The sequence below is a fragment of the Pteronotus mesoamericanus genome, unplaced genomic scaffold (genome assembly GCF_021234165.1).
Source record: "Pteronotus mesoamericanus isolate MK-2021 breed Mesoamerican mustached bat unplaced genomic scaffold, CSHL_Meso_final contig_50, whole genome shotgun sequence".
In the NCBI taxonomy this organism is placed as follows: Eukaryota; Metazoa; Chordata; class Mammalia; order Chiroptera; family Mormoopidae; genus Pteronotus; species Pteronotus mesoamericanus.
In genome coordinates, this window is record NW_026555186.1 from 29918126 (window position 1) to 29932909 (window position 14784).

General features: G+C 33.0%; 1 protein-coding gene across 1 annotated transcript in view; it reads right to left on the reverse strand.

The window, feature by feature from the left end:
* The window catches only part of AP3B1 (adaptor related protein complex 3 subunit beta 1), a 254416-nt gene that overhangs the window by 102061 nt on the left and 137571 nt on the right, over positions 1 to 14784 (reverse strand). Inside the window, exons 16-17 of the mRNA XM_054578514.1 lie at positions 3084 to 3270; positions 1977 to 2107 (exon numbers count right to left, since the gene is read on the reverse strand). Of these exons, the coding sequence (XP_054434489.1) occupies positions 1977 to 2107; positions 3084 to 3270 (318 nt within the window). The remainder of the gene's footprint in view (positions 1 to 1976; positions 2108 to 3083; positions 3271 to 14784) is intronic.

Consider the following 14784-nt stretch of genomic DNA (forward strand, 5'->3'; position numbering starts at 1 on the left):
AGTTATAATTATTCTCCATGAATAAGTTAGCAATTATTAATTTCCAGAATGTAGTCAGCAAAATGAAAAAGAAATCAATTTGTCGCTGTTGAACTGGGCAGGTGAAATGAACATAAGAAAATAGGTTATTTAAGTACTGTCCCTGTAAGGTAGTTAATGCTTAGAAGAGCACATGAAAATGGAATAAGCCAGCCAACCAACCAATATATCAGCCAAAATAAGGATACTGCTGAGATAAAATTAAATTGCATAGCATTGTTATCCATTTCTGAGAAGATAAACTTTTTTTTTTTTTGGTGGAATGAGGTAGCAAGGAGGAGGGATGAGTGGAAGTAAGAAAAGAATAAACAGATGGGTCTACCTGGACCTACACATTAGTACCCAATAATGAAAAAGGATAGAACCATAAAAATGAGTGGGCATAATAAGAAATTAAGAGAGTAAGTATATCTGTGGAAAGAATCATAGCAAAGTACATTCTTGTATTCTAGCATCTGAGCAAAAGTTGCACAAATAACCAATCTTTTTGAAACACTTAAGAATATGTAGATTTGCGTGAAAATCAGCAAACTTAGTTGCAAGGAGGAATAGACATGTAATTAGTTTTAATAACTTTTACATTTTTAAAAATCATCTCTAAATAGAGATAATTTGTCACAGTATGACAATGATGGTGCTAAGCACTAAGGATAGTACAGATCTGCAAACAAGCTCAAGCTTCCTCCGCTGCCTCTCTTCGTGTTATATAACACTAAAATACAGTAAGAGGATGGATGAATTCCGATGGATCTGGATTGAAATCTCATTGGCTTCACTCACTAGCTTTGTACACTTGGGCAATTTACTTAGGCCCTCTGAACCTCAGTTTCCTCATCTGCAAAATGGGAACAACAATAACCAACACTTAAAATCATTATATAGTTTAAAAAAGATAATGTCTGTAAAATATTGTCAAAGTACACTGCCAGTGATGGCTAAGTGTAGTGGCCATTATTGTTTATCAGCACTTTTGGCCATGCTCCAAAGCCAGAGTAAGTCTAAATAGTTAAGAGAAACATACTTCTCAAGAGGATTAAAATACATGGCTATGCCCATTATAGAAATTCTATTTTAAATAATGAAGATTTTCCCCCATTGTATATGATAAGTTAATAGGCAAGAAGGTTAACTGACTTTCCCATAGGAACTAGTCGTAAAGGACTCTGGTTATCTGAATCCTTGTCCAATATTTCTACCCGAGCATACAGAATGTAATAACTAATTGGGTTTTTTTTTGTATTAATTCCACTTTAAAAATATTACATATATTTCACATAATTAAATCTCTAAAGACAATAAGAAGGCCCTCTATTTTTCTTATTTATATAATAAAGATAAAATATTAGGATAGAAAGTTTAAAAGATAACCAGCATTTTTTAAAGATTGATCTAGGAAAAGATAATTTATATAGAAGGCTTTTTTTATGTGAAAGCAACATATTATCTATCTTAATTGTGACCTTGTCTAAGGACATATTTGGTACACAAAGCTCCCTATTTATGTTTAGGCTTCACTTAAAACAGGTTCATCAGGAGATGCAGAACACTTTGTATAGTTTCTCTGGAAGAGAACAGCAAAAATTATTTAGAAAAACATTGGCAGGAAGCTTACAAATCTCTAAACAAAGTAGAAAAAAGCTCAATTCAATGAACCTAAGTATCTTAGAAATTGAATCTACAAAGCTACAAACACAATACCACATGTGGGTAGCACTGATGCAGAGAATTCAATTCTCTTTCCTTGGAGAAAAGAACAGTACATGTGCAATGACGTAAGAATACTACAAAGTTCCCATAACAGCAAGACATATCTAACATATTACACTTCAAAATACCAGAACAATTTTCAACTCCCTAAAAAAGCTTTTATATAAAACTATCATTATTCTAGAATATCCTACTGTTTGGTAAAATTAATCTCAGAAAGGTCAACTTACCAACTCTATTACTTCTACATTTCGAACTGATGGGTCAGGTGCCACCTCTGGCCAATCAGATAATTCCAGGTACCCAGTAGCTTTAGTGTTGAGAATGTGAGATAGTGTACCAAGCTGGAAATGATCCCTATCTATTAAAATATAGGAAACATAAAATAAACAATATGAGCTGTATATAACAGAACAATCCTAATCAGAACTCAAGGTAATTGGCATATTACCTCAAATGTCAAGAAATAAATATAAACTAGGAAGCTCTTCATAGGTCAAAAAACTGATTTCAGTCCATAGATTACAATAATCTTCCCCATAATGGTCAATAAAAAAGCTAATCAGTCAGTGTGTTTAGAGGTGTTGCTCTGAAATGTAGCTTCTCTAAAAATTACTTTACTGTGAATATTAAGAATGACAGCACAGTTAAACAATCCATATACATGTTCGGCACAAACACATCCAGAATTTTAATAGTTTTTCTATGAAACTAAACTGTGTTTTATCACTTTACAACAATTAAATAAGAGACAATATGAAAACCAAGGATATAATCATCTGATTCCAATTGTAAAGGCTACTTGTGAAACTGATCAGTTAATTACTCCTTTTTAAAAGCTGGGAAAAAAAATGTCAACTTCCATCTTTTAAAAACATATTTAAATATACAAAAACACTTTTATGAAATAATTATTCCTAAAAAAGTTTTTGTTAGTGTACTTAAAATATTTAATTAATAACAACTCACTGTTAAGGTGAATTATATTTCTTATTAAATAAAACTATCTATTTAAAACAACAATGAAGTGAATGTCTACAAGAACAATACACCTCTTATCTATTGTTCAGCTAAACTGCTTAGTAAGAATAAAAATGAAATCAGAAGATTGAAATTATTTAGGTAAATAAGGTCTATAAAATATAAACTTTAACTAATATAAAGCTTGCTCTGGAGAACAGATGAATGAATAGCAAAGCACACAGTTTTTATATATTTATATAGGTACATCATTTACATTTCCTAAGATAAATTTTAAACACATGAGAAATGGAATATATTGTTACATTTTTTTACATAACATATATTGTGCAGTTATATTCTAATGACAATAATACCTTTAAAAGGAGATTCAAGCACTGGTGCAGGTTTTTGTGCTAGGAATATTTTTTTGGCATATTTACTTAAAGCTCCACTCTTCTCATTCGGAACAATAAGCTGCCTAATAAATCTTGTACGGTCTCTGATGTCGTAGTTTTGATCATACTTGCCGAGATTTAATATGTACTGGGTAAGCAATTTTGTCTGTTGGAAAAAAACAGAACAAGATGAGAATACAGTTATTTATGATTATTGATAACTCTGGATAAACATATTTAAAGAGGTAATAAAAATGAATGGTTATGTCAAACAAATGTTGTTCCATAGGGAATATGCATTTCTAACGCTGCAAATGGAATTTTGAAGCCAAAGCACATGTCCTCTTCAGTACTGGGGAGGTGAATGCTGAGTACTGAGAAGCAGCCATGTGCTAGATTATTAAACTGCTGAAGTGGAAAGAAAGGCATCATTAAAAAAATAATCATATATGGCAAACCCGCTGAAGGGTCTACGTGAGAATAATGAATGTGGAAATACAACTAAAAACATGGCACTCAAAACTTAATCGGAAAAATATGCAGGACATCAAAACATCAGAGAGTATTAGGGGGCTGGCAAACTGCTTCTCCTGAGGTGTGTTTTATGAAGAGATACTGTCCCTGGCATAAGCAGTGTCTGCACTCTGACTGCACTCAGTTACTTTACCCTGAATTATGACCCATTAAAGCAGACACATGAATCACTGAACTGGATTACTGCAAATTATTTGCAGTGCATTTAGCTGTTACTTTTTCATAAAAGCAAGCTGCTGATGCCCTCTAAAAACTAGGATAAAAGACTCCTTCCATTTTTCCCCCATGCTGCTTATAGCCGCTAGTAATATTGGTCATTTATTTATTTATGTAAGGGAACAACTTATTATAGTAGCTTTTACATTGTAATAAGATTTCCTAAGTCAATTTCTGAATGTACTACATTAACATACATTGAGATTTTAATAATAGACCAAAATTGAAATGTTAACAAAATAGCTTTGTATTTTAAATTCATTATTTTGTTGAAAAAGCAGTTTTAATTTAGAAGGTTACACACATACAGTCACAATAAAAATTAAATCGAATCCATAATACATGGAAAAATAAACATCTATATTAGAACATTTTATAGACATTAGAAACATAAAAAATAAAATCAAAAAAATAAAATCAAACGTGTCAGGCAAAGAAAATTCTAGAACAGTAAGTCAAAGTATAGGAATGGTGTGGTAAACTCTTTTATGATAATAATTAGTTGAGACAAATGATTTGTAGAGAAAGTAACGTTTTTGCAGTGACCATGTATTTAAAAAGCATTAACCTAGTTTTAATAAAGTAGAACTATAAAAAATGCAAAAGAAAATGTTGATAGAGCTATTCTGGTTATTAACAACTGCTATTCATTAATTACTAGACCATGTTTGTTCAACTACAAATGAGAATAATTTTATGATTCACTTTTAAATTAACAAAATATTCACCAAATGAGGTATATAGTTCAAAAGGAAATATATCATTCTAGACAATATAATTGACTTGCTGGGATAACCAGGGAAAACTAACCATTAGTTTCCTCAAATATAGAGTAAGAATTTATAACTAGGTTTATTTTAAAGTCCATTTGAGTGCTGAGATTAAGAATGTGCAACCAAAATAAATCAGGGAAAGAAAATAAGTGTGTCTACTGTAATGATTTTTTTTTTGAGCTAGTGGAGTTATACATTTTGCTTATTATTTCCTATCCCTGAAATTAATTTTTAGGAATTTAATCTACTTCAGTACATTAACAGGCACAATTATTGAGAATAAAATAGGAAATTTTTGGTAGTTAAAATTACATAATTTTAAAAAGTATGTATTTATTGACTGTAAAACTTGTTTTATGATATTGGTAGGCTTGTAAAACAGCTTTATTAAAATGTATTTTCAAAAATGAAATATATTTCTAAAAAATAACATATCCATGTACAATGATGCATTAAAAATATAAGCAGAATAATTATTCACTGCACATTCATGTACTTCAATCACCTTCTTCGCTGTACGAGTCTCTGTCTCTAATACTAAGTTATTGGTATTTCTCTGAAGAACATGTTTTTATGTGGTCATGTTATTTTGAAGTTTAACAAAAATATGATTGCTTACTATCTTCAAAATTGAATTTTATGATCAATAATTATGATACTGTTGACATTTTCAACTTACTCTTCTCTATAAACCATGTTTTTATTGGAGAAAACAACCTCTTTATAGTATTGGACAGTCTGATACGTGCAGAGAAAATTCTTTGGAATGAAGGGTATTCTCAATGTTTTCTTTTATGTTGAAATTTGTAAATATTTCAAGTCCAGATATTTAACTTTTCCCCTTCCTTTCAATGAAATCTTTTTAATAATTATTTTTATGAGACATCACTTTTACTTAATTTTCTATTTAAACTTTTAAAATAAATCACCAAATTTAGATACTGCAAAATCAATTGCCTTCTCAATGTCATTTTCATTGTAATACAAAATATAAACTTATCCAGTTAAGCCTTGGCTGGTGTGGCTCAGTGGATTGAGTGCCAGACTGCAAACTGAAAGGTCACCAGTTCGATTCCCAGTCAGAGCACATGGCTGGGTTGCAGGCCAAGTCCCCACTTGGGGGTGTGCAAGAGGCAACCAATTAATGTATCTCTTGCACATCCATGTTTCTCTCCATTTCTTTCTCCTTCTCTTCACCCCTCTCTAAAAATAAATAAATAAAATCTAAGGAAAAAACAAAAACAAAACCAGAAACTTATCCAGTTAAAAACAGAAGCTCCATCAAAAGGCTTCCCAATAGTTGAGTAGTTGAGATACTAAAAATGACAGAACTCCTAAAATCTTGCTCTCTTACCAATTTGTTCAGTTCCTTGTTTTTGTTTTTGTTTTTTAATCCTCAGCAGAGGATATGATTACTGATTTTAAAGAAAGAGGAAGACATCAATCGGTTGCCTCCAGTGTGTGACCCGACCTGACTGGGAGGTGAACTGCAAGCCAGGTAGGTGCCCTGACCAGGAATTGAACCTGCAAGCTTTTGATGTGCAGGATGAGCTCCAACCAACTGAGTCACCCGGCCTGGGCTGTGCTTCCCTAGATTTTATAGATAAGTTTCAATGTCTTCCTGTACGCAAGCTTTGTTTCTAAAAATGTCTATCTGCTAACATCTGCAAAAACTAAAGGTTTTGATACTCACTGCACTGGTGAAAACTAAAGATTTACAAATGATTCTGAATAAAAATCTAACCAAAACAGTACAAAAGTTTCTTTTACTCAACCCTCATCCTCCATCCCCCAAACAAAAGCCAAATAGGATACTTAGGTCAATTTACAAAGCAGTTTTTCACAAAATCACATTTCTAAAATTCCGCTGGTACCATGCAGAAATTAGAGCTGTATACCGGAGTGTATGTTGTCATGCTGAAGTATGTTTTGTCAATGTTTGCTTCATCACAGTAATTCTATAGTTCAATTGAACTATACATATCAAATATCAGTAAATTTGACCATTACAGTTTTACTTCAATTGGCAGAACAAGCAGATTTTGCTTGCATGCACCACAACCAATTCCCCAAATATTTCTGCTCAAGTTTTGTTAATAAGAACATTGATTTTTACCATGACAACAGCCTTTTGGCAAAAACAAGTAGTTTTATCTTCCACGTACGGCTTTTAAAGTCACAACAGCATTTACAGCATTTCTGATAGAATAAACTTAAAAAGCTTTACTTTGATTCCACTTATTGCACTGACAGAATAAACTCACAAAAGCTTTGTGTGAAAAAAAGTCAAACTATTGTTTGAATTAATTGATTTTCTATTTAAAAAGCAGCGTTGTTTGGGTCCTTTTTCTGCTAATGGAGCCAATACATAACAATTATTGCTTCATTTTTCATATGTGAAAAAGAAAACTTGTAATAAAAATTGAACAAAATTAATTTTAAAAGTTGTTTGATCTAAGTGAGGTCATGTTTCACAGAGACATATGTAAACACCTTCTGCACCTGTATATATTGTCATCTTGAGACAATCTTTTCAAATAACTTCTAACTTTTTAAATAGATGTTGATATATTTTTAGCAGATTTGTCATGTTTTCTGGTTGTTGTGTGGCCTGTGATATCACTACAATTCTTATGGTAGATGGTAAATGTTGATAAACATTTTGTGCATGTTAAGTATTTAGAGAGAAATCTGTACTTCATTCTTCATTAAATATACACCTTAATTTTTAAAAACTCGTTGCTCAGTTTGCAACAAAATTAAAAAACCCTGCTAAGTAATGAAATAAATAGGTTTAGAATTATGCTGTACAACAAATGATAAAACTGCTGCAGGGACAGTGCTCTGACCACTCTCTTAAATGACCTAGAGTAGGACTGTTCTGTCTCTATCTCCTATACACATTTCACCAAACCAAACCTCTAACTTCCCGTGTTTTCCTCTGACACTATCCGCTGACATCTGGGAGCTTCATGCTTCACACAGGCCATGGCCTGTTGCCAGCAGATGAAAACACTTAAAGTTCACGTCTTAAACATTTATCCCACCAGAACTGGAAAAGCGAAGGACTTCACTTTTCCTTCTTGCCTTCTCAGGGAACACTTCGTTTTATCAGCACATATGCTGCATGCTGCTCTTAAAGGGAGAAGTTAGTCATGCTGCATCTCAAAAAGGTTGAAAACTGAGAGAAAGTCTTTCCAATTTAGATGTTTCACATACTAAAATGAAATCTCTTCACTACAGTTGTGTCTTATATGCCACCAGATAAAACCATGGTAGATGTAACAAGTACACGTGGAGGTCTACAACTGTCTTATTTTAATGTAACTACTAATGATACTACTTCATAAAAAATGAGAAATTTGGGACAAATCCTAAGCTGAATGGGATACCAAGACAACAGTCTTAAATTCGATCTGTCCTGAACAGTTATAGAGAAAGTAGACAATGCTCAAATTAAACAATCATGGAACTTTAATATGACCAAAAGTTCAATTGAAAACCAAATCAGACATTACAAAGTACTTTTAAATAGGTTTTATTCATAAAATTTCACAAGGTACCCTCCAAATAATATAATGTACCCTCAAAAGCAGAAATATCAATATCTTATATATACCTATGTATTAAATTTTGATTTCATATTAATTTTTGTTTTGACCTAAGGAATCATAACCAGTACCAACTAATAATTAATGCTAAACAGAGACTATTTACACTAATTACATTCTCTTCAGATTAACTCTAAGTCACTGTGACATAGGAAAAATGAATTTGAGGAAACCCTACATAAAAATGGAGAAATTCATCATTTAAAAAACTTCTCAAAATATGGGCAACATATATTTACCTAAATACCTTTAAAAGTAATAAATTGGTAAGAGTTCCTTAAACAATAGCTTTCATCAAATATTTAATATGTGAGCACAAAATAATTTAAAAGGTCTCTTAAAATATAGTACTAAAATCAGTTTAGATATACTATTAGTTTAAAGAATATAAAAAGAACAAAAAATTCAACATTTTGCATAGCAAAGATTAATATTGGTTGCACACAGATGTTTTTAGAAAGATACAGGAAAAATTTGTTTGGTAAATGAAGGAAAAGCTACGTAGAATTCTTAACCGACACAAGAGGCAGATCTAAGCCGTACTAACAAGTGTTCCATCTAATCAATTTCATCATGTCATGACTAGATGAAATTCTTTATGTGACCCAGATGAAATATCATAAATTTAACAGCATTCAAATTTTTGTCAACTTGAAAAGTTTTCTGTAATTTCTCCCTTTATATTTATGTTTACTTGAGTTTCTTAGTGCTAAAAAAAACATTTCTAAGGGCAGAAATGTCACTGCGCAGAGCTTGAGCCACTTCTGCTAAGTCATGTTAAAGGGGCTGGGTTGGGGAACGATTCCTCCCACGACTGGAGCCACAATGCAAAAGAGAATTTCCTTTAACTTCAGGAAGTATCCCTAAAACATCAGTGACTTACAGAATTTTTCATTAAGAATCAAAGTCTGAAAAGGGCCCTGGCTGGTGTGGTTCAGCCTGTTGGTGCATCATCCAGTAAACCAAAAGGTCATGAATTCAATTCTCTGTCAGAGCACATGTCTAGGTTGCAGGTTCGGTTCCCAGTCAGGGCATATAACAGAGGCAACCAACCAATCGATGTTTCTATCTCACATTGATGACTCTCCCTCTTTTTCTCCCTCCCTTTCTCTATTCCTAAAAATAAATACATAAAATATTTAAAGTATATATAAAGCAAAATACTGTCTACTATGCAAAATTTCAAGACCCACACAACAATAACATACATTTTATATGGGTATGCATATAATAAATATATAAAACATGCATGACTAAAACACACCACCAATATGACAATGGCTACCAGTTGGGAAGAGAGGAATGTGTGAATGGGAACTGGAGCATTTATTTTAGCTGTTACAGTCTGTTAAAAAAATAATAAATTTGGCAGAAACACAGACTGAAGCTTAGTGTTGAATGTATGCATTTCTGCTATTTTGTACTTTTCTATCAGTTTGGATTATTGTTTCATAATTAAAATAAAGACATAAGCCACTTTAAAATATTCCCTCATGTTCCTTTTCTCTACATTTAAAAGATGACATTATTAGACAAAGTTTAATTGTATACTTTATTCATTTATTTTTAACTGATATTAATCAGTTTAATCAAATCCTAGCTTTCTGTCACAGACCTTAGTATACCATTTCAAGGAAAGCATGTTAAATCTTTATAATATGTTTTAAAACCTATAGAGTTGCAGCAACTTTAGCTGGTTTCAAAATCCTTCAAATTTTCCTTTAAAATACAGTGAAATTACTCTTTAGAAGAGTATACAAACAGTGTTTTCTACTCTTGATATTCATATCTCCCAAATTTTTCTTCATAAAAGTATTAAAAGAGGAATTTCAGCACCCTTTTCCCAGTAGGAAAACCTCAAATGGAGAGCGTTTCCTAATGAGAATACAGATTCTCAGTAAGTGGACTAATTTCCTTACTGGGTAGAGCCACATTCTCTAAGAAAGAGCTAGCAGTGGTTAGCACTATAAACTAGGACTACAAAAAAAATCAGGTAACAACAGGAATTAAACACTATTATGTGCTAAGAAACCCTAGCACTTTACAAGGATGGTCTCATTTAACCCTCACAACTTTGTGAGGTAGGTACAATAAGTCTTGCTCTAATGATGTTTGGAAGCTATGTTTTTGTTCCAATTCAATTGGTGTATTAGAAACAATTTGGGCATAATGTGACTTTGTATTTGTTTAGGCATAATATCATCTCCAAGAAACACTAGGTAAAGTCAGAAAACTGTACCCCGCTGAACTGTTCTATGCAGGAATAATGACACATACCCATCGCATCCCAGCGGGTATGAGACCACCACCTACCTCAGATCACCACATGCGTTCTAGGCCACAGTCAGCACATTTGGTGGTAAACTCTAGATGCAATTTCAGGTTAATCTCCCTTTCCCTACTTAACTCACAAATACAACCTTTCTAACACCCATTTCACAAGCAAACCTCAGGTCTTTTACAAGGCAAGGACCTATATTCACTGTAGTAGTTATGTGTTTCTTAATGATTTAACATGTATAAGACTGTTGTGGTTTTATTAAGTTCATTTTTTTCTTTTTAATGTGTCACCAATGAAATTTTTGAGGTTGTGCCTCTAGCTCCACTTTTTAAATAATCCCTGTGGGTTTTTATTATGCAATTTCATAAAGCACAATGATTTTAAGAACATGTATGTTGCATTATTAAAAAACTGCCCATAATTTCTTTAATCTTTAAAAACTGATTTGAGAGAGATTAAAAGAAAAAACTTCAATTTGTTGCTCCACTCAACGATGCATTCACTGGTTGATTCTGATGTGTGCCCTGACTGGGGATTGTACCCGCAACCTTGGCGTATCAGGACAATGCTTTAACCAAATGACCTACCCAGCTAGGGCATGTCTATATTATTATAATTCCCATCTCACAGATGAGGAAACTAAGTCTGGGATAGGTTATATGTTTTGTCCAAATTCACGTAGCTCAAATACCAAAACAGGATATGAAGCTACACGGTCCAACACGAGAGCTTGCACTCTCAATCACTACCTTTCTCCCAGGAATTGCCATCAAATAGTTCTATGGTAGCTATCATGCAGAGTTAAACTGCTTTCCAAACACAGACTTCCATCTAAAAGAGCCCAGAGTCAGAAAATTAAAGAAGTGTGCCTAAGGAGTCTTAATACAATGTAACAGAGTTAAAAAAGAAAAAGAACTATACAAAGCAGCTTTATATCTGTATACCCTCCCCAAAATATTAAAATGTTAGAGCATTATAAATACTTAAGATAGAGAAGATGTTGATTTTTCAGATATTATATTTGTCAGTGTTAGAATTTCATTTCATTCTTTTTTTTTTATAGTTTCTATTTCTCCACTGGGAGTTCTTATCTTTTCATTCATTGTGAATACTTTTCCTTTATATTACGGACCACTATTCTAAAAACTGCTTCAAACTATTTGGCTGTAAATTTCAACATCTGGGTCATGCCAACGTTGGTTTCTGTTGGCTGTTTTTCTTTTCCTTGAAAATTGATCACATTTTCCTGGTCTCCTTTTTAAATATACCATTTGAAGCATTTGTAAGAGTGCAGTTAAGTGGCATTGAGTACGTACATTCGTTGTGTTGTGCAACCATTACCACCATCCATCTCCAAAATTTTTATATTTTCACAAATTGAAATGCTGCACCAATTAACAATAGTCTCCCATTCTGGTTCTTCTATGTGGAATAATTTTGGATTGTATTTTGGACACTATGAATGTTATGTCATGGAGACACTACACATTTTTATACTCTTTGAATGAGTACTGACTTTTGTTTGTTTCAACAGACATTAACTTGGTTGGATTCAAAATGTGAACTTTGCCTATAAATTTTATAGTTTGGTTCCTTTTGTTGTTTTTTTTTATTGAATTTATGGGGCGACATCGGTTAATAAAATTTTATTAGTTTCAGGTGTACAATTCTGTAATACGTCATCTGTATATTGTATTGTGTGTTCACCACCCCAAATAATGTCTCCTTTTTTCATAGCTGTGCTGCTCTAAGTCCACCCTACACATATACGGGGTTCAGGGGTCAGCCAGAGACAAGGGCAGACTTACGCACAGATTTTGAGGCTCCTCCACTCTGGCTCTCTCCTGTCTCTAACTCCTCCATAACTTTCAACTATCTGTAGTTTCTCTGAACTATGTCCTCTACTCCATCAGGCTAGACAGACCTTGGGTTTCCTTTTGGAGTTTTAGCCTCTGGGCAGAGAGTGCTAACTGTAGTGTGTCCTCAGGGTAACAGCCACGAAAGTGAGGAAATTTACTCTGTGCCACTCCCTTCTACCAAGTGTCAATTCCCCTCCACAATCTCCATTTTACATTTTACTCTTATGAGACTTGAGGCAGTTACTTTTATATTTTTTCAGAATTATGTGAGTCTGTCCAATAGCAGCTTATTCAAGCATATGGAAAGCAGATATTTGACTAATCTTTAAATTCTCTTTAAACCAGGTGGAAACATTTCAAGGCATTAAGAAAGCTTATTATTCAGGATTCTTTAAGCATATAAATAAATACAATGTCCTAAATCTTGTAAAAATCGACTTAGGCATTCCCTATAACTAAATAATTCAATAAAAATTCTGGAAAAGCTCACTGAGGTATCTAGACCAAAGGGAATACAGATCTACAAATAAATATCAGGACTTTATGGCAGACCAGTCCCTTGACAATGCAATTGGCCTCTCTGGTCCAGTTTTAAAGACAGCTGAAATAAATAAGTATAGAACACAAATTTTTACATTTAGGTCGAAGCTATTATGTTAGTCTCTTTTATATTCAATGGGGATAAACCATACAACTTAAAAATGTCAATTTGATAACGCTAAAATCATTTTTTTAATGTTAATTTTCATTATAAATTCTCTCAAACCCCTTTTCTTGAGAAATGAAAAACTGGAGAACAGAGCACAAATCTGCAGGACACGTTCATTCATCTATTTTTATATTTAATCATTTAAAAACAGTGAACTACATAAAATATGTGAAAATTTGGCGTATTTTCTAAACATCATTATGTTTTACCAGCTGGTGGTGATATCTATTGTGGTTACCTGGAAGTATCAATATAAAATATACAATAGAACACTTCAGAAGCTGAGATCCAAAACATCAATTATTAATACGATTCAAGAAAAAACGATGTGGTGCAAACTATGTTGTCTCCAAATTCATTAGATAAAAAGATGTGGAATACATGCTATAATTTCTAAACAAATAATTGGAAGAGGGCCAAACACAAAACTATCACTTCAGTCTTGATTTAACATACTAATTTTGTATTACTTTTTTTAGAATAATCCACGAGTTAGGTATTTTTAGAGTAGCCAAACCAGACATAAAGTCATTAACAATCATAATATTCTAGGTGTTCTATTGACTTGTCAATATTGCATGATTTTAGTGAACAAAGGGAATGTCAAGCTAAAACAATGTTTTTAACAATATATAACAAACTCAACAGCAAACATAGGTTTCCTTTCTTTTACTCAGTTGTTAAAAAGTAACTCATCACATGAAGAAATCTACATGATATTTAGAAATGATTAACTGATCCTTTCAAAGATTGACTTAAAATGCAGACAAAAATCTAACTCATGGAAATATATTCACAATTATCTGCAATTACTTGGTCATAAATCTTATATACTAATCAGCAAAAGCTACAGTGACACAATTCATATCACAAGTGGGAATAAAGATAATCCAACACATACAAAAATAAATTTGAGGGGTCAACCTGAGGGTTGTGAATGGCCTACATCAGCTTCTCAGAGAGCGAGTGTGGGTAGGGCAAGAAGGCAGAAAAAAAGGAAGACATACATAAAGAGACACTCAGTAAATACAAAAAGAGAGAACAATGAACACTAATGGGAGAGGGAAGAGAGAATGAAAGACATTAGACGGTGGTGGTTATGCGTGCATATGTGTGCATGGAAGGGTGCAGGATGTTAGAGAAGTATACACAGAGTTTTAAAGCAGAGGAACAACATAAACACAGAGAGAAGGAAACAGAAAAACCTCACACGGCAAAGTAAGATTCATACAGAACTCCACATATAAGTGAAATCATACAGTACTTGTCAATGACTGGCTGATTTCACTTATCATAATACTCTCCAGCTCCGTCCATGCTGTCACACAAGGTAAGATCTCCTTCTTTTTTAATGGCTGAGTAGTATTCCATTGTGTAAATTAACTAACAAAATAGAAATAGGCTCACAGATGTCAGGGGGAGCGGGAGAGGGGCTGGGTGAAAAAAGGTGAAGGGATTATGCAAAAAAAATAAAAACAAGACTCACAGACAACAGTTTGATCATTTCCAGAAGGAAATGGGGGCAGAGGTGGCACAAGAGAGCAAAGGGGAGCTTAATGGTGATGGAGATATCATTTGGGGTAGTGAACACACAATACAACATACTGGTGATATATTATAGAACTGTACACCTGAAACCTGTAAACCTATATAATTTTATTAACCAGTGTAACCCCAATAAATTGAATTTTAAAAAA